General features: G+C 42.8%; 1 protein-coding gene across 5 annotated transcripts in view; it reads right to left on the reverse strand.

Moving 5' to 3' along the window:
• HSPA12A (heat shock protein family A (Hsp70) member 12A) overlaps positions 1 to 20,969 on the reverse strand; it is a 47,930-nt gene that overhangs the window by 18,674 nt on the left and 8,287 nt on the right. For 3 of the 5 annotated variants that reach the window (XR_014511328.1, XR_014511329.1, XM_083440687.1), the window contains exons 2-6: positions 19,294 to 19,379; positions 17,679 to 17,806; positions 9,819 to 10,005; positions 6,653 to 6,757; positions 3,340 to 3,453 (exon numbers count right to left, since the gene is read on the reverse strand). Coding sequence is in view for 2 of the 5 variants with exons in the window: in XM_083440687.1 (XP_083296813.1) it covers positions 3,340 to 3,453; positions 6,653 to 6,757; positions 9,819 to 10,005; positions 17,679 to 17,806; positions 19,294 to 19,379 (620 nt within the window). In the remaining 3 variants the exon portion in view is untranslated. The remainder of the gene's footprint in view (positions 1 to 3,339; positions 3,454 to 6,652; positions 6,758 to 9,818; positions 10,006 to 17,678; positions 17,807 to 19,293; positions 19,380 to 20,969) is intronic. The other 2 variants (XR_014511327.1, XM_083440688.1) reach the window with 1 other exon arrangement.

The following is a 20,969-nucleotide window of genomic DNA, read 5'->3' on the forward strand; positions in this document are numbered from 1 at the left end:
TGTAGCCCACTTCTATAGGACTTTGTCATATTGTAGACTATTTGCCTAGAGGCAAACACATCCTGGGTAGCAAAACACCATTTTATTAGTAGTAAACAGGATGGCTTTTTTGTTTAGTGTGGGGTATGTGCATGGACAACTTCCACAAACCGACAAGTGCCATTATGGCTCACTATAACTAATACATTGCTATGGACGTCATGCAAAATATACTCCCTTCTCTTCCAGCTGCACCTTCTGCCAAATATATTTTTCAGACATAAGAAGACTTGTTTTTCTTAAATGTGCTTATTTGAATGTAGAATACTATTAGTCTGGAGTAGTTTAAAAATACGTTTCAGAGTGCTCAGTGTGACCTATATCTGTCCTTTGGGATCATAAATCACTGTACTGCCGACTGCTAGTCCACAGCATCTCCTTCCTTCTTTTAGTCCTATCTGCCCAGTATCAGAATTTCTTATTTTAGTTCCTCCTTCCCATCCATTTCTATTCTACTTTTCATCCTCAAAAGTTACAGAAAGTAGCTTACAACAATACACAACACAATTGTAGATATGAACTGATACGACGTTTGTGGAGTCACCTCCCTGTGATTTCTTCCTAAGCTCTCTTTCATCACTATTTATTGATCTGTTTGGTAAACACACAGTCACAGACAAAAAAAATTACCACAGATGCGGACATTAGTCAACAACATTCCATTGCGCCACAGATGGGAAATGCTGCAAGAACATTAGTCTATTTTTCTCCCTGCGGCTATGAGATACCATTCCACAGGTACACATGCACACAAACAACAGGCAAGCGACAACAGACAAAGATAATACACGAGTCTCTAATGTTTCAGCTTTACCTACAACCGTGTCCTTCCATGAGAACCTTTAAGTGATTTGCTTCTGGCACTAGCATTAGCAATCCCACACTACAGACTGTTGAGAAAAATGTTGCTCAACATTAGAGACAAGTACAAGATATTCAAAGTGATTGTGGGGGTCTAAACAGCATTTTAGGAGGTTACTCAAAATACCCAAACAAACATTTAGAAAACATGCATTGCATAGTTGTACTGCCCCTTAGGGTGGCCAAGTGCAAAAAGAGGACACGGATTCTGCCCCATATAATAGGGAATTTCCTCTTCAATACATGTGCTGAGGAGGGAATTTTGCCTTCACAAAGGATGCATGGATCCTGCCCTCTTTTACACCTGACCACCCTACTGCCGGTGGATTGTGTAATTCTTCCTAGCTGCACACAATCAAATACGCGAAATCCAAGTGGGAAAATGGTAGGCAGATATGGCAAAGACAAACATGTCTAAAATAAAGGACCGGGGCACATTTATGTCTGAATAAAATCACTTAACTGAAACAGGATTGGACTCAACAAAGGATCATCAATTTCCTCTCTCTGGATTTACTAAACATTGAAGAAGGAAGTGATCAAAAGGTGAGAGGGTTGGCATGTGCTTCTTTAAGCTACAAAGTGAGCACCACCTTTCTTTCCCCTCAATTCTACATCACACCTTTTGCCATTTACTGCCATCTTATCAGCATAGGAAGCTGCCTTATGCTGAGTCAAATATTATTCCAGCCACCTCAGTTTATTTTCAGTGCTGGCTGGCAGCAGATGTCCAAGGTTTCAGACAGGCATCTCTTCTATTCCTATCTGGGGATGCCAGGGATTGGACATGCAAAGTAGCAGAACACTACTGAGCTAAGGCCCTGAAATAAATTCAGGTGGGTAATGAGACCATATGAAATATGACCATGAAACAGGTGCTTGTGCATGCAGATACAGCTTCCTATTCTCTTCTGTATTTTGGTTTCAGAAACCAAAATATAATCCCTGTGGTGTTGCATTCCCAACTATCAGTGAGCAGGAATTTTGCAAATTAAACAGCTCCCTCAGACACCACAATTTGTTTCAGCCACTGTGTTACCTTCAAAGTCCCCCACCCAATAATGTCTATTATCTGAATCCCCATCAATAACACCAAATTTTGCACAACCCCCCCCCCCCCCCCGCTGGAATAAAGAGGAAAGTCAATGTAGGCAATCATGACTAATTTGGTTTGACTACAAAATTATTCTTTCTGGTTTGAGAATTTGGTATTTCTGAGTAATAATAGTTTATTATTTATACCCCGCCCATCTGGCTGGGGTATACCCCGCCCAACCACTCTGGGCAGCTAGAAATTCTGGGTGGAGTAGAAATTTAGACCTTTTCTGCTCACTAGACACTGGTTAGGAACACAGACTTTGCACCCAAGTATTGCCCCTTCTAACTATTCCCTACATCAACAATAAGATGGGGTTTCAATCAGGGAATATTCCCAGACCTACCTGGAGATGCCATGGATTAAGCCTGAGACCTCATGCTTGCAAACACTTTGCCACTGAGCTATGTCACTTCTTCTTTGATTACTTGATCAAAAGCATCATGAAGAATCTGAGACTTTCTATGGGGTTTAAATGAATGCTCCTACCATTTGAACACTCCCCTCTACTAACATGAATGGAATCTACACAAGACCAAGTATTCTTCCCTCTCCATCACACTCATAATGACCTAGGCTTTTATCAGCCTGCTTTAACTAACTTTCATTTTAAAAGGGACAACACTCCAATTTGGGGAGTCAGAAAAGAATGCAAACTAACCAGTCCTAACTAGAATGCATGGTTGTTTAATTCCCTTTGTGTTCTCCTGCCTGTCACACACCTTTCACCCTAATCAGGTCCTTCCCGGAAGTGTTTTGGGTATCATTTGTCTGCATGAACCATTAAATCTCAATTTAAATGCTAATCCGCCTTGCTTGAAGGCAGAGGTTGTCCTGCCAATGATGCATGATGTCATTTTTCTAAGCCAGCTCCCAATTGGCTTTTCATAAGCCCTACCTCTTGTAATCATATATTTCAGTGACTGGTTCATGTTCCAATGGGGTAGGTAGAATACAGGCAGCACTTTGATGGTCATGAAATTCAGATGGCCTTTTTTTTCTGGGTCCAGACTGCTGTAAATGTTCCTGTCTGGTTTTATTCTAGAGAACAACTGCTTTTAAAGTTTTCTGCTTCCAAGTCTGTGGGTGTGGCTTGGAAACATGATTTTAATTCCCAAAAGTCTGCAAGTTTGTGCCCATCAGAGTAGGGAACTGTTTAGAAACATCTTGTTTCCTTCTGCATTTTGGATTCCAAATGAAACAACTCCCTAACAATAAACCTACTTTTCATGACTTTTGAAAGAAACATTTAACAAGGGAACTGACTGAGGATGCACAGTTCAGAGGCTATAAAAGCTTCCCTCTGCCTGCCCTTTTGGCTGATGGTCACCTTCAATACTTACCTTGTACGCAGCTTGCCTCATAAACTGCTTTGCCGGCTGCTTCCAGATAGCTGGCACTGTGATGACCCAGCGCACTTCTGAGTTTTCAAACCCGGAGTCCTGATCGCTCAGCTCCTGGAATAAAAGAAAGCAAACTTGTGGTGAGAGGCAAAATTGACACCAGCTGTTTCTAGAAGTGATGTTGTTTCCCAGTGGCTCCTGTGAAAATAATTTGACACTTTTCATGGTTTCTGTTGCTATGTCTATGTCAGGCTGTTTAAATAACTGGCTGACATGCCAAAAATGCATAGAATGTCGAAACCTGGGTTTCAGTTACACCTTCAAGGAGGTCCATAGGAAAACATACCATGATGAAGGGCAAGTTCTTCATCTTACACAAACAAAATCAGGCAAATACAAGGGTGTACCTTATGCCTTTGTAGTGAAAGCGGTAGGTTCCTCTAAATTGATGCTCCTAAGCATTAATCAGGCTGAGAAATATTTGGTGTGTTGAAGAGGCATGGGAGTGTTCCCTTAGTTTAGACATGCACGCGAAAAAGGCTCTGCCACTATAAGCCTCTATAGTTTATTAAAAATGGCATCTGCTTAGCTTTTGTAACTTAGTACTTTGGTACCCATGATCTACTTGATGAGGTCTATGAATGTGCCACATTTCAAACCAATCTACTAAAAATGGCCTTAGGTCCAGCATGTTTAAAAATGTTTCTAGAGCAAAAGGCGGCGCCAAATGGTGTTTTTAAGTGAGGAAAGGGTACTGGGAGAAAAGTCCTCCCCTCTCCCCATGGTCCCAATAATAACAGAAACAGTTAACGGATTCTTCAATCTGCTGCCAAGACCTGTCAAGAGATTTCATCGATTTTACTGTATCTTGGTTTGCTTCTGCCCTTTATTTAAGCAAGTGCCATACATTTTAATTCTATGTATGTTAGAAATTGTATGGTTTTGGTTATTTGTTTTCGGTTTTGGTTATTTGTCTGCGGCTATATAATAAAATGTGTTGTCATACATATTGAAGTTTGGTATGTCTATGGCGTTGATAGAGACCCTGCATGTATCAATGATGCTTAGGAAGACCCTGCATTTGTGGAACTGTTGCAGTGGTGAACCTCCTCAGTTACATATTATTTTGTTCTTGGTTTTATACAAGCTCCCTCGTGTTTCTCTCTCATCCTGATAGTACTTGCCAATAGAGCTATCTTGTTATAAAACACAGTTTCTGCTGAAACACAAGCCAATAACGAACATGGGTGGGCTCACTTTATGCTGGCAACCATTCCAATGAATCATAATGCTGTCAAAATGAATGTGATACGTTGCTATGGCAATCCTTTGTAGAAATCCTTGCATCATGACTTTCATTTGGGTTATGTGCTATTCGGGATACTCGTCACTATTTGTATATGTATTTGTAATTGTATGGTGTGCTGGCTGTTTTGGTGTAAATAAGAAAATTATTTTATTTGAAAAGAAAGTACCAGGGATGTTGTACAAGCAAATCATATCCCGAGTTTGGTATTCCTGACTTCGGGTAGCATATTTTTTCCTATCTTTCTTGCTGTAGTTGTGGGTGGGGGAAAGATGTAACAGAATAAATTAAGCCTACTCAAAGCACACACAAAAGCAGAGTAGGTTAATTTTCTAGCAATCTGCTTATTTAAGCTTGGCAAACATGAGACTCTTAATATCAGGGTTGTGGGTTGGAGCCCCAAAATGGGCAAAGGATTGCTGCATTGCAGGGGGTTGGACTAGATGACCATCAGGATCCCTTCCAACTCTACGATTCTATAATGTAGAGCTGGCTCTGCTGCAGACTAGCCTTGAACACCACATGAGCGCCTGCTCTGTGACAAAGAATTGGAACCATGGCTGGCCCATTTAAAACTGCACACCTTATCTCTCCCATCTGGAGAAAGAGCAGAGAGAACAGAGCTAGCAGGTATTTCACTACCTATGCAGGAAAAGGCTGAAGGGGAGCACTTCTCCTGGCACCTGATTCTCTAACTAATGGGGAAAATGGTGTTTGGGCTTTGTGGGCTAAGTAATCATATGCTGGGCAGACATGGGCCAGCCAAAGACACTGTGCTGCCTAGTGTGAAAGACAAGATGATGCCCTCCTAACACAAATAGAAGACAGCCAAGCTGGCAGCAGAACCTAACTTCAGCACTGTGGAGGGGACAGCATCCTCCAGCTGAGGACAGCAGGCTAACTTGGGAGGCAGATGCCACAGGGCACAGACAGCTCTGTCTGACAACACCTCGCTGCACCATCTCCCTGAACCATCCGCCACCTGAGATAGCCAGCCTGTGCTGCCCAATGGTGAGGCCAGACCTGCCTGGTGAACGAGGAAAATGGGTGGTGGGTGGGGCAGCAGAGGAAACAGCTAATTGAAGAGAATCTAGGAAGGAACAAGGGAAATTTGGGGCATTCATACACCTTCAGCAAGCTCACAAACAGGACACGAAGGTGATGGCCTTACCCTGTTTTATCCCCAGAATAATCGAAAAAACAGAGGTATTTAAATACAGAACTATTAAGGCTATCTTTATCAACCCCATTGCCACTTCTTGTGGCAGGGAGTTCCATAGCTTAATTATATGTACGTTTGGAAGAACAAATGTATTGCATTGTGAGGCTGCCTGAATTTGTTTGTCTGCTCATTTTTGCAAAGACTGGGAAGTCTGGGGGGCAGGAAGAGAGGAACATTATAGCACAAAGTATACCACAGCATAGCAACAAAAGTTGGGATTTAATTTGGGAGGTCATTCCCCCCCCCCCCCCTGGTTTTGAGCAGTGAGCTCATCTCTGTCCTGGACTCGCGTTTTTCCAGCAGTAGTCAGTCAAATACGTCTAGAAAGCTTGCAAGCAAGACCAACAGTTTACCTCTAGCAGCTGGTACGCAGTGGTATACTGGCTCCGAACACTGAGTAACTGTGACTATTAGAAGGAGCTCCTAGGATACAGCCAGAGTGGAGCAGGTAGGAGGACCTTTGAGGGGTAGCCAAAATATTCTGGTTATGGTACTTTAAAATTATATCGGAAACGGCTTTCATTAATTCCTACAGAGCTAGAGTACAACCAACAGCATATGAATTATGGAGTTCTGCAGAAATGTCTTGCTGGTGAGCAAGAAGGTTGTATCTAAGTATCTAGGACACCTCATCACCATCACCGTTTCTGCATCTCCTGCAGCTGCTCCACTTTGTTTACATCAAGTACTGCTGCAGGCTGAAGTGTGGCAAGGTTAAATTTGTTGGGCAAGCATTTGTCGCAGTTATAAATACAAAGAGCTGGGGACAGAAAGTGTTCCTTTACCTTTAATGCTTGTTCCTTGAAGTACTGCAGAGCGTAAGAAAATAGTTCAAGTGCCTTGACTTTCTTGCCATTTGCAGCTGTCAGGTCTGTTTCCAGATTGAGATTCTAGGGGGGAAGGAAATGTTTAGAACATGTTTAAAAGGAAGTGGTAAGTGTCAAAATCCATTCCTCTGAGGTGGAGAGAATGGAATTTGCTATTGCTGAGCTCCATCACTTAGGTAAAAATGTTACTCCCAAGCATTGCACCTTTTCCTTTTGACAGTGAAGTTCACCATTCAGCCTTTCCCAACCTGGTGCCCTCCAGATGTTTTCAACTACAACCCTATTCAGCCCCAATGGTCAATGGCCAGGCATCATGGGAGTTCTCATCAAAAAACATCCGAAGGCCACCAGGCTGGCAGTGTCTAGCTGTGACATTTTTCATTTTCATAAAGGATCAAGCTTTTTGCTTGTTGGTTGTGGTTTCAAAGTAGGGCAGATTTAACCCCCTATGCTGCTTTCTGTGTGCCCAGCAGCTATTAAATATTATTTTAATTCCTAAAATGGATACACTGGTTGATTGTAACACCCCCCCAAAAAAAAACCCTCAAAGCACTTTACAAAAGATAAACCAGTAAAATTAAGGTGGGGAAATACAACCCTACTTTAAAACATACAAATGTACTAAAACAGCGTAGAATTACTTCAACTTTCTAAGCATCTAGGTAGGCATGTTTTTAGCAGGCACCAAAATGAGCTCAGGGAAGGCACCTGCTTGAACTCAATAGGCAGAGAGTTCCAAAGTTAAGGCGCTGCCACACCAAATGATCAAGTTCTTACAAAGGCAGAACAGGTGTTATATGGCACCTGTGGTGGTGCCAATTCCGCCAATCAAAGAGGTCAAGTGGGCACATGTAGGGTGAGGTGCTCTTGTAAGTGTCTGAGATGACATGCAACTGGCGAAAATGTGAGCACAAGAACCAACAAGTATGCCAAAGGCTTAGGATCAGAATGCACAATATTATGAAACCAGAACCTACAGATCTTTTGGCTTTCCTTAGTTATAAAACACAGGAAAGTGTATTGGAAAGAGAAGTGTCAGAAAAGCCATAGGGCTCAACTCTGGCTACTTTCCTTATCAAAATGCTTTCCTCTGCCTGGATCTGTTTAAAGCACAGTGTGAGTTCTTTTGGATGAGGGTAGAATTAACATGTCAAAGAGGCTCTGTTATACATTAGAACTTCAGAGCTAATAATATGACTGTCAGGAAAGGAAGTTGCCAACATCTCCCAATGTTTCTTCCTTTGGTTTGAAAGCCAAGACTCATTTGTTCAAAGCTTACTGTGAAGTCTGCCTGTAACACCCCCCCCTTGTCTACTTTTACCATTTTTTCAGCTATCTCTGCATTACTCTGCTCTAAACAGTTGTCACTTTCTCCCCAAAGATTAGAGAATTGGTGTCTGGAACTCAGTGAACCAAGCTAAAAGATGTTATGTGTCTGAATGGTCAGTTTCTACTTGTGAACTTAACTCTCACTCTGCTTATGGGTGAAATTACATCTGTATTTTTTAATAACTCTAGGATGATCCCTATACATGCAGCCACACAGTGATTACTGGGATATAATTCATTAGTGCAGTCAAATGCAACATTCCTTCTTTTTCCTAGAGCTGGCACAGGCAGGGGGACATCCAGTCAGTGTAACTTCCTGTTCCACTGGTCTGGGGCTTCCTCCCCCTGGATGTGACCAGGGAGATGGGCAAAAGAGCCAAGTCACGCAACCATTTTTCTCAGTCTTCTTATGTCTTGTCTTGCTTGCTTAACTTTTGCTGCCATGCTGTTCTCCTGCAGCCATTTTGTTATATTAATTTAAGTTTGCTGTCTGCAGGCTCTCAGCCAGCAGCACATGAGTTCAGTCTCCATAGGAAATGAACTCACACTTTGTTGTGTAACCACTAAGTAAAGCCTTCCTTTCAGGGATCATATCGTGAGCTGAAATGTGAGTAAACTTTTTGTTACTTTACCAAAAAAGACTCTTGTGTCTTTATTCTTTTAAGAGGGATTAAAGGGGACACCAGGAAATAACTAAGAGATTCAAACAAATCTGCAAAATAGCTTCCAGCTATATTGAGGGGAATTTGCTCTGCTCCATCACTCACTAGCGTGTGTGAGGGAAGGATAATACTTATTCAATATATCCTTCCCTATTATCCTTAACATTCTCACAGGATAAACATGATTGAAGTGTCCTATATAAATGCCCACTAAATGCAAAATTATTATTCATACAGCAGATACACTAGCTCTGCATATGCCAGTGTTTGACACAGTGAATGCTGCAAGATATAAGATGTGCCTAAATGTGGTAGTAGACGAGGATATGGAGTGGAATTCAACTAAACTTTAGTAACAGTAGACCCACTGAAATTAATGAACATGATGAAGTTAGGTCCATTAATTTCAATGGTCTACTCTGAGTAAAACCTAGCTGACTGCCATCCATGGCCCCTACCTGCCCCTGTTTTTCTGCCAAGACATTATGTCTCCTTCATACTTGATGATGTTCACTGGGAGACACATCTGCCACAGAAAGTCTGAACCAGCCCTACATATATCAGTGAGAATTCCTGCAACCTGCCTGTATTAAAGGAAATTCCACCTCCAGGCATGACATGATGTGTTGATGGCTTGTGAAGCGAAACAGAATTTAACTGGTGGTGACATGAATGGTATTAATTTTAAAAGGCTAAATAACCTTTCAGATAGTGGGAAAAGAAAAATACTGCAGAAAAGTATTAAGTTACCAGTTTCACATATTAAACAAAGCTTAGCTAGAATGTTGCGTGCATTATGATAACATCTGCCTAGCACCAGGAAAAAGAAATATTTATGCAGAAGCAGAAATGAGCAAATCTGTCAGCTTCAGTTTCTCTCAATTTCCTACTCTTAAGTTCACTTCTCCACACTTCCATACCAGTTTGCATTCCGCCCCCACAAAGCAGTCCTCCTGAAAATTCCTTGGCATTTTATTGTGACATTCTCCCAATAAGCCATGTTTATGAAAGCTTTGAAGAACAGCCATATTCTTTTGGAAGGTGCAAATTACGTAGGTTTGCCTTTAAATGTGAGCTGAATCAAACATCTCCCCTATCCCTAGGGAAAAGTATAGAATTCATTTGCTACTTACACCAGTTGTGTGAAGCTTCATCTTAAATTTCTCAAAATACAACCAGTGCTTTGATTCATTAGGATCTAGGTCATGATAGAAATCCCTGGCTGCGTAACCAAAACTGTGGAATTTTCTTTCTGGAGTTAAAAGGATAGTGGTTGGTGTTTTCTGATTCGACACACCAGGATCTCCTCCTTCCCATCGCCTAAAATACAAAAGACTTAAAATCAATGAAATTTTATGATATTTTAACATGCAGCCCAGAGAGTACAACAGCTGTTTGGAGTGTATGCATTTATTTAAAAGTATTTCTAAATCACTTAATAGTTTTTATAAAAATCCCTAAGTGATACATCCCTAAGTTGTATACAAAAAAAACAATAAAACAGGCTCATCAAATTAGTAAAACAGCTTTATAAAATCAGGTATGTACAGGTAAAAAGGGGGAGTTCAGAAAAATTATGAAATGCATGTTGCAGATGATCACTCAAAGCATAGCTTTAGGGTGGTGACAGCTCCGTAACCATGGCTAAGGATATGATTCAGGTTTCCATATTTAATGATAGCCAAGATTTATAAACTAACAAACCTTCATGGACATGTGTGGTTTAACCATGGTTAAACTGCTCAGATGATCAATTAAACCATGGTTTAGTATGGTTAACTAAACCGTGGTTCATAAACCATGGTTAGCATTCCATGCAAACAAGCCTGGAGAAGAGAAAATGGGGGCGGGGGAGGAAATCTCAAGGGTGCACAAAAATCTATATGTTACTGGCCCAACATATTTCAAAATATTAATCTTCAAGGGCACGACAAATAAGAACAATGAATGTTGTACTCAGTACAAATCAACGTTATAACACTGTTAAATTGTTGCTTATTTCTAATTTGGAGAATCATCATCAATTGAGTATTTGATGCAATATATTACTATTAAAACAATTCTACAACAGATAATATAACTAGTGATTCTTTGTTTTAATAGTATTGTATTATATAATTTGTATTTGTGTACAATTATTATTATTTGAGGTGCCATGGAAGAAGAAATGCATTTTAAAATGTACTGGGACACTGAAGTCTTTATTTTTGTGCACTCTTTGAGCTTTCCATCTCCCTTTTTAATGGAGCGTCATCTGGTTTTTCTAGACACAGTGGGAGAAAAGGGATGCTGGACCAGAAGACCTTTGGCATGACTGACAGGGCTTTTCTATTCAGGTTTGCTGGAGAAGTATGTAAGGGATGAAGCAGGCTGCAGAAGCCTGACTTTTCCTCAGCACTCATGAATCTGGCTGGAAGCATATGAATACACCAAGCAGTGACACTGTTAATGAGCTTCAGAGAGAAAGTGAATGAGATTTAGATGGGTAGATGTTAAGGGGCCTGAAGAAAATCCTGGCAGTGTGCACAGAGCCACTTCTGCAACATCCAGCACAGATTGTCTTCCAGCTGCTTTCACTGTCACTTTTCACTCATCATTAATGTACTAGCACCAGAGAGCTAGATATCACAGCCTTTAAATTTGGTTTAGTTAGTGAAATCATTAATAGGAAAAGCACTCTAACACACCAGAGCTTCATCACTCTCAGCACCACAAGAAGTACAAGAAGTTCCCCAGGTATATACAGTATCATCCGTCCCCAGCCTCTGAATTCCCCTTTTACAAATGTGCATTCAGTCTTGCAAAGGAATGAAGTCTCCATGCTTGCAAAGATCAGCTTTGCTGAATGATTACATCCAATTCTTGAGAACTATCTCTATGAAGGCAAGTTCCTGATTTCTCTTCCTATTATATGGGGCTACAGATCTCAGACCAGGTCCACTGGCTATATTTTGGAGCATCTCAAAATGGCTCTAACTAGGAGTCATAAGCTACAGCGTCTGGGCAATCTGCTTATACAAATGGAATGCTATGAGTACAGAATGTGGCCCAAGTCATCTCTATTTTTATTTATTTCATTATTATTTATTTATTTCTGTGGTTTTTTTACTAAAACTTACCGTATTTTTCGCTCTATAGGACGCACTTTTCCCCCTTCAAAAATGAAGGGGAAATGTGTGTGCGTCCTATGGAGCGAAGACGCTATAGCCCCGCGACCCTCTCCCGGCTGGAGAGGTGACACGCGCCTATGGCAGGAGCCTCTTTAGCCGTGCGCCACCTCTTCAGCCGGGAGAGCGCTTGCAGGGCTAAAGCAGCCCCCCCCCCCGCGACCCTCTCCCGGCTGGAGAGGTGACGTGCGCCTATGGCAGGAGCCTCTATAGCCGCGCGTCACCTCTCCAGTCGGGAGAGCGCGCGCGGGGCTAAAGCGGGCTTTTGCGAGAGGTGAGGGAATTCCCCCACCTCCCAGGAAAGCCAAGGGAAGCCGTGCAGCCCTTTTAAAGTGTGCGCAGCTTCTGCCGGTTTTGCGGGAGGTGGGGGAATTCCCCCACTTCCCAGGAAAGCCAGGAGAAGCCGTGATCTCTTTAAAGGGGTTGCGTGGCTTCTGCAGGCTTTTGGGAGAGGTGAGGGAATCCCCCCACCACCCAGTAAAGCCAGGAAAGCCCTGCGCAGCGTCTCCCGGCAAGGAGAGGCTGCACGGGGCTAAAGGGGAAGCCAAAACAGCGAGCGGGATCCATCCCGCTCTCTGCCTTGGCTTCCTCCATAGCTGCGCGCAACCCCTCCGGCAAGGAGAGGCTGCACGGGGCTATGGATTCTTTAGCCCTGGGCAGCGTCTCCTGGCAAGGAGAGGTTGCGCTGGGCTAAAGAGGAAGCCAAAACACCGAGCGGGATCCATCCCGCTCTCTGCCTTGGCTTCCTCCATAGCCGCGCGCAACCCCTCCGGCAGGGAGAGGTTGTGCGCAGCCTGTACGCTGCTCTTTGGGGCTGGGGGGGGGGAATATTTTTTTCCTTGATTTCCCCCCCTAAAAACTGGGTGCGCCCTATGGTCCGGTGCGCCCTATGGTGCGAAAAATACGGTATTCACTTCTCCCTTGTTTGCTATATGTATGAAAAACCTGCCTTGCAGTGATTTAGACATTTATTCAATCTGTATTTCATCTTTCTGAAAAATAGTGAAGGCAGTTAACAAAAATAATATAAATACATAAAATTTAACTGTTGTAGATCCCACTCACATGAGGAATTCACTTTGTACCATCTGATTTTCAAAAATTCCTGATTTTCAAAACTCTTACATTCTTCTTCTTTTTGATGCTATAAAGTTATTGTTATAGACATTTCTATAAACTGCTGATTCCATGTTAGAGACAATTCCATGTTTAATTCCTTTTTTAGGGATACAAGTATATTGAGTGAGTTTGTTTGTAGTCACCAGAATGTACAAAAATCCTATTGCTCAAAAGGTAAATGACATTACCTTAAGATGGCCGATTTCAAACTTTAATTAGATTTTAATGAGCTTCTGATATTCGGGGGGGGGGGGGGAGAGAGAGAAGGGAAGAACCCAGGTAAGAGGGCATCTATTCTAAACTGGATTGTTCAGAGACAGAACCAAAACTGCTGCTTGTTAAATCCTACGCACCAGCTGCACATTCAACGCAAGAAGAAATATACTGTTTTGATTGAGAGTCCTTAATGACTGTAATTTTGACTCATTCATGGAGTGTTATGTTAATAGAAAGTGCACTTACGAGTTGAATAACTGTGACAGCCATCTATTCCTTCCTAAATAGAAACTGCATTAGACCCCTTTCTGGGATTAACATCTTTGAACTTTAGTTCTATCAGCATCAGTAATCTCACTGGTATCATGCCTAATATTTGCAAAGATTTAGTCTTTGGAAAACACAATTCCTTTAATTTGTAGTATACATTGGATGCCCAAAATCTGATGCTACAGCAAGGCTGTGTGCATTCAGTGATTGCACTGGACACTATACAAACCAGTACACAGACATACAATTCAGCTACCAGATAATCTCTCCCCCCCCCCCTTTATACAATATAGCAGGATACATAGATGAGGGTGAAAATATGCAATGCCTCATGACATCTTAAGGGACGCAGGTGGCGCTGTGGGTTAAAGCCTCAGCGCCTAGGACTTGCCGATTGAAAGGTCGGCGGTTCGAATCCCCGCGGCGGGGGGCGCTCCCGTTGCTCGGTCCCAGCGCCTGCCAACCTAGCAGTTCGAAAGCACCTTCGGGTGCAAGTAGATAAATAGGGACCGCTTACTAGCGGGAAGGTAAACGGCGTTCCGTGTGCTGCACTGGCTCGCTAGATGCAGCTTGTCACGCTGGCCACATGACCCGGAAGTGTCTGCAGACAGTGCTGGATCCGGGCCTCTAGAGTGAGATGAGCGCACAACCCTAGAGTCTGGCAAGACTGGCCCATACGGGCAGGGGTACCTTTACCTTTACCATGACATCTTAAAGAGGAGAGGGAAGGGGCTGAGGGGGATTTGGGGGTAGACCAGGGTTTAGACTTCAGTCCTTTACACCACAGTATGATAAGGAAAAGAAGAACAAATTGTGCGTAAATATTCTTAATATGCCCATTTCTTACAGAATATTATTGTTGGCATGGAACAGAAGCCCTGGGCTAGGATTATCAACTGAAGGTGTCTTGTGCCTTTAGGGCCATGTTTCATTTTTTAAAAAAATGTATCTAATGCTACTGTTTTGTTATTACAGGAATATTTCCTTCCAAGCCATGTTCTGGTAGACCTAGCCTCTAACTCATAGTGATGTTTATGTAGACGAAGATAACCCTCCTGGGAAATAGGGCTTTAAATGTCTGTGATCCCCAGTGAATACATATCTGTGAGCTCACCAAAAGCTGCAGTGAGCCATCCATACAGATCTCATTATATGATGACGTGCAAAGGTTAAAAGCGAAGAAAATTCTTCCAGAAAGGATTCCACTGGTCAAAATTAATAGCATAGCAATGCCTGTTTACGTTAGTTAGCAGAACTTTTGGACTTAATTATAGCAAGGAAGGAGAACCTAAAGGGCATGTTTTAGGCCACGGTGCTTCCGACAGTAGAATTGTTCCTCTCTTTATCAAGCTAGCTTGTCACATACAGTGGTACCTCTGGTTACGAACTTAATTCGTTCCGGAGGTCCATTCGTAACCTGAAACCATTCGTAACCTGAGGTACCACTTTAGCAAATGGGGCCTCCTGCTGCCACCGCGTCGCCAGCTCACGATTTCTGTTCTCATCCTGGGGCAAAGTTCTTAACCCGAGGTACTATTTCCAGGTTAGCGGAGTCTGTAACCCAAAGTGTTTGTAACCTGAGGTGTTTGTAACACGAGGTACCACTGTACCCACCTTTTCAGTAAAACCTTTCTGGGACCTTATGCCAAGACAGACCACGTGGTCCATCTAGCTCAGGGCTGTCTACACCAGGCATAGGCAAACTCAGCCCTCCAGATGTTTTGGGACTACAACTCCCATCATCCCTGACCACCGGTCCTGTCAGCTAGGGATAATGGGAGTTGTAGTCCCAAAACATCTGGAGGGCCAAGTTTGCCTATGCCTGATCTACACCAAGAGTAGTCAACCTTTTTACACCTACCGCCCACTAATGCATCTTTCTTGATGGTAAAATTTCCTTACCACCCACCAGTGCTCGATGGAAGGAGGATTCAGCTTGTGCTGTAGAACCCCCTACCGCCAACCTAGAATCCTGAAAAGCCCACTAGTGGGCAGTAGGGACCAGGTTGACAACCCCCTGGTCTACGCTGATGGGCAGTGACTCTGCAGTTTCAGTCAGGAGTCATTTCCAGCCCTACCTAGAGAGACCAAGTATTGAACCTGCAATCTTTTCCATGCAAACCATGTGCTCTACTACTGAGCTACAGCTATCCCTCACCATCTCTGCACCTCTGTACTTTCCTGATTCTCTTCCCCACTGCCCATTTACCAACCCTGAGCATCACCGCCTCATCCTTAATGTAGACTAGGAGAACTCTGGATAGGGACTTCTTCTGTTCTCTGCAGACTATTCTGCTAGTAATAAAGAAATGTTAAGCAACAGAAGAAGGATTCCGCTTTCTCTTCTGGTTCTTTGCAAGGTCAGGCTCAACTGGACGAGAGGACTGTGTGCATAGCTTTCTTAAAGGGAGGCTTTCCCTCACACAAAATATCAGGTGTGGACCCGCCAATCCAGAATGTGGTCGCAGTCGGGGGTGGAGGGCAAAGGGTTAAAATTCCCCATGCCAGGGCCTTAATTTGGACTCAAGGTCCCATGCCTGCAATTTACTTTTAAAAAGTCATTCCCACAATTGCTGGTTGCATGAACGGCAGCACATCTGGTACGACAACGCAGCACACTCCTACCCCACCCCCACCCCTCCCTGCAGGACCAGCAGCAGCTGGTGAATCCAGAGGACAGGAGAAAACTTTTTGACCCTGGTGGAAACAGAGTGCGACCCTGCTGTCCAATCTTCGCCCTTGCATTGCCAATTGGTGCTATGGCAGAATGTCTGGGCAATGAAACAAGTTGTCTGGGAAAGTCATAAAATCTTCCCTGAAGGTATATCCCCCCCCCCCTTTTTTTTTTGGAACGGGAGAGTGAGTGTGCATCTGTCAGGAATTATTTAGGTCTAACAAATCGGGCTAGTGCAGTGGAATGGATTACTGACCCTTGAATTTCCCTCCAGCTTTATGATTCCATGATTTTGGTTGGCTTCGCGATTTCTCATTTGCCTACTGTCAGTGCACAGTAAGCTTCACACTCGATTATCTGTCTGCGTGACTCACTTCATTGATTTATGCTGTTGCTGTATTAACAACTGAAGACAAGGAAGCATTTTTTAATTTACAAAAAAAAGATTTGGAAAGGAAATATCAGAAAAAGGATCGATATACACCAGGAGGAAAAGCAGCCCATTATTAAACTGAAAAGAGCAGGGCTATAACTTTGAGATTTCTCAAGAGCACTGCAGATAGAAATGTCATTTCCTGTACATAAATATTATATTGCTAATGATTCTAATAATGTCAATATTGTCTTTAAAATACCCTCTACACTACCAGTCATCACGCAGCTTGTATGTTACAGTTTAAATGTGAAGCTTCACATTTGATAAAGATGTGAAGGTTTAACACGCTCATGAGATTGTCTCCCCCAAATGTTCTTGTTACAAAGCTGAAAGAGAAGAAGCCGCTGGATCTGCTGACTGGATCAGACAGATTGCATTTTACTAACTTCCTGAGCCTGCAACTATCAGTTTGCAGTACAGCATTTGGAAGGCAAGGCACTATGGTAGTGCAAGACAATAAAATGCCCGTTGCCCCAAACTACCCAGCTATTCTGAACTCTTTCTTCAGTGAAATACATTTCATATTTCCAAGGCCCAGTCATGGAATTCTTTCTTTGCCTGGCACTCACATCACAATCCTTGAGTTAGCCTGGATATTACATTCACCACCCCAACCTCCCAGCAGTTCCACTGCCAACCATTTGATGACCTTCCCACAGGGTTTTCTTAAGCTAATGTTTTGAAGTGGCGAAAACGCTGCTCAGGCAAGGCACCTCAGACCCTAGGGTCAAATGCTGCCCTACAGGATTCTCTATCTGATCCACAGGCCATGGACCCTTCTAAACCACACACCTATGCCCTGGGCAAATGTGGTTTTCTGGCTAGAATGTGTCCTTAAACTATGGTAACTCCTCTTGCTTATCTGAATGGAGGATGGAGAGGTGTGTGTCAGTGTAGAATCCTCTGCTTTTGGCTAGAATGCTGCCTCCTGCATAAAAGGTAAGAGTAGCCTCTCTTGCCCTGCACACCGTTCCTTCTGGCCCTGCCCCACACTGGAAAGAGGTCCCTGGGAGGAACGCAGCCCTTGCACAGAAAAGAGCTCCTCACCCTTGGTGTATACTCACAGGCCCTGCACTCACTATGCACATAAGGCTGCACTGGTGACATTTACCTCATTACATGAATGCATTCTGGTTCCTTGGTGAAGCTGTAGGCGTAGCCGCTGGATGTCGTGCCGAAATCTATAGCCACAACAACAGGATAGGACTGCTCCTCTGCCTCATTTGCATCAGAGTCCTTCTGTCAAAAGAACAGAAATGTATTTGCTGTTATGTGATTTCAAGAAAGGGCTGCAAGCGTTACTAGCTCTATTTAAATGCCAAACACGACACTAATAATCTCCTCTGGAGTGACCGAAATTGGCAATCTCCAAATACCAGCAGGCCCCAGATGCTAGCTGGAACGGGAATTTAGCACATCACTAAGCCAATACTTAATTTTTGTGACTGTGATGCTGCCTCAGAAGAATGATGGCTGCATTCAAAATTCTTTGTACGTTCTGCAAACTAAATGGGTCAGTCACTGATTTCAGAAAAGGGTGAGAAAAACACAACAGCAAGCTCCAGCTTTCCAATGGCATGTAGTTATTAAATCAATGTACTTTTAACGTATATGTCACCTAAGCCTAAATGGTAGCATGTCAAATAAGGTAACTCCCTTCAAATCAGAGCCTGCCATGAGTGGGGGAAATGTTTATCTTCTTTACCTCCTCCTAAGAGCCTGTAGACACTATTCAGAGAGAAGGACCTTGGGATCAGTCTTTAGGGGATTTTGAATGGGAGAAGGAATTGCCTTCAGGACCAGTCCCAGATGTGCCTGTACTTCTCTGGCTTACAGAGACTGTGATGCCTTTCTCTGTCTCCACCTCAGGTGCCCTAGAGGTGCCCCTGTTCTGTCAGAGCCACCAACTACTAAAGCAGACTGGGTCCATTTAAATACAAAGGGCTCCTCCTAGGCAAGATGAATTTAGTCTCTCATATAAGACTTCTACTAAAGGCTCAGTCTGGGGTTGGTTGCTGCTGAAGAAACATCTGTTCTTATGGAGTCTCTAGCTGGAATGAAATTTCATTTGAGAAATGAACTTTCATAGAGAAAAAAGGGCATTGAAATAATTGTGAAGTTATATACAAAGCATGAAGCATACTTCTCACTCACCATCACAATAAAAACTGCAAATGATCGTTAACTAAGCCACACAAAATGTCAAAATAGGGCTCTCTGTGGAAGATTAAGCCTGACTTTGTGAAATTTTGCAAGCTCAGAACATTCTTGGCCTTGTCATGCAACGCAATCACTCAGTCTAGTACATTACCACATTGGTCTGCTATTCCAGGCCTTGATAGACTGAAGCTCAGTGCTGCTGACACAAACTATTTTCATCCTCAGCTTCAGGACAGTAGCAAAAAGGATCCATCCCAAAAGTTATCCTCTGCCTGCAGCAAACTCAACCTTTGTTTATTTATACATTTTGTACATTTACACTATTCTTTCCCTCCCAATTTTTCCCCTTACAACAACCCTGCAAGGGAGGCTAGACTGAGAGATTGACTGGCCCAAGGTAACCCAGTTACTATAATGCTATCATTTTAGTCTGTAACCCACCTTGTGATTTTTTTATATGAAAGTGTGGTTTATAGATTTATTTATTTTTTTAAAGAAATAAAATAAACTCTTAGCCATGGATGGGGAGAAAATAATACCAGTAATATACAGGCAACATTTCTCACCGCAATGTGGGATGGGGACAGAGGTGTTATCCCTGGGTCTCCCAGACTTCTAGCTGGAGATGCATAGGCAGCTGTTGAAGCGACATCTGGAAAAAAATATGAGGAGCCTTTTAGTCAGCTGAATGTTCTTCAGAGCAGATAAACAAGTGAAAAGACGCATGTTAGTTCATGACACCAACTTTGTCAAATGTGACAAAAACAGTCACAGAAATAAAGACATCAGTGCTATGTTACTTGTCTCTGTTATTAATGACATAATTATTTAAATTTGACAATTAAATTACATTCTTCTAATAACAAATGAGCTGAAACTAATTCATTTTGACTGGTCTTCAAAGGCAGCTAAGCATATGCCCAATGATTCGCAGAGTGTAATGCAAATGGCAGCAGAGATGGAAGCTCTTTCTGGAACCTTCTTAGTGCAAATGTTGCATGCTGCACCAGTGCGGTGTAGTGGTTAGAGTCCCGGATTCGGACTTTACCTTGACCTGACACTTGTCTGTTTTGGAATGCCTTGCATGCCTCATCCCTCTTTTCCAGCTCATAGGGAGTTAAGTGGAGAAATTGTGGAGTTGGATCACAGGTTATCTGAATGATCTTTTATAACTGCGAAGAACCGTCTTCAGGATATTGTAATATTTTTGTAGGTAATTTAAGAACTGTACTGGTTGGCGAATGGTGATGTCATGCAACCAAGATGGCAGTTCAATTTCTTCTCTCCCCAAACCCTGACAAACAAATGGCAAAAATCAACACTGTTTCACCTTGAAAAAAAGTCCTGACTTTAAATGAAGTATATTGGCTATGACTTGGGGATCCCAACTTGCAAGGAAGAGATCTGAGGAACCATTTTGAAGCTTGGAATCCCATCATGACAGCTAACAGGGAAACTGACACATCCATGCTTAGCACGGTACCAAAGAACACTGAAGGCAGAAAGCTTGATCTGGACACAATGACGGGAATTAACTCTGCTTTGAGATGCAGAAAGATGGGTCTAATGCATTATTACCTTTTTGAAAAGAACTGCATTGGTTTCTTACAAGACCTCTCTCCTAATATTTGGATCTAAACATGGAGCGTATGACGGGATTAGATGGATATGTTTGCCACATGGTTACAGATCCCAGGTTTCTTTTACTTTCAGAAATACAAGCTGGGGCAGCAGAGATCAGAATCAGGCTGAAATAGCAGTGCATAGGGAGCGTCCATTTACCTGCTGACCATGCTGCTAATTGCCCTGAAAAGATGTTATTTCCTGCAGTGGCATCTCCAGGGAAACAGTAATTCTGGGAAGGAATGGGGCAGGGGGGAATGGCTTGAGAGGAAAGCATCAGTCCCCTCTCCCTGCATGACATGGTCCTGATCTGGATTGTGAGAAGTGACACAGCTGTTATTTCTAAAAGAAAAACAACAACACCCAGATAGGCAACAACGTGGCAATCCTGTATTTCTTTTGGCACATATCACACATTGCAAAGCCACACGCGATTGAACATGACTCAGTTCATGGACTATGATGCATTGATGCTCTGACTATGACAATTTCACAAATATTGAAACCTGTGTGAAAAACATGATGTTTGCCATGTGCCTGTTACTACTATATTTTTAACACCTCTCAAGAAGGAAGAGGTTGATTTGAATTCCAGTGTAGCTTAATTTAGCTAATATTG

The sequence above is a fragment of the Podarcis tiliguerta genome (assembly GCF_965153285.1).
Source record: "Podarcis tiliguerta genome assembly, chromosome: 5".
Lineage (NCBI taxonomy): Eukaryota > Metazoa > Chordata > Lepidosauria > Squamata > Lacertidae > Podarcis > Podarcis tiliguerta.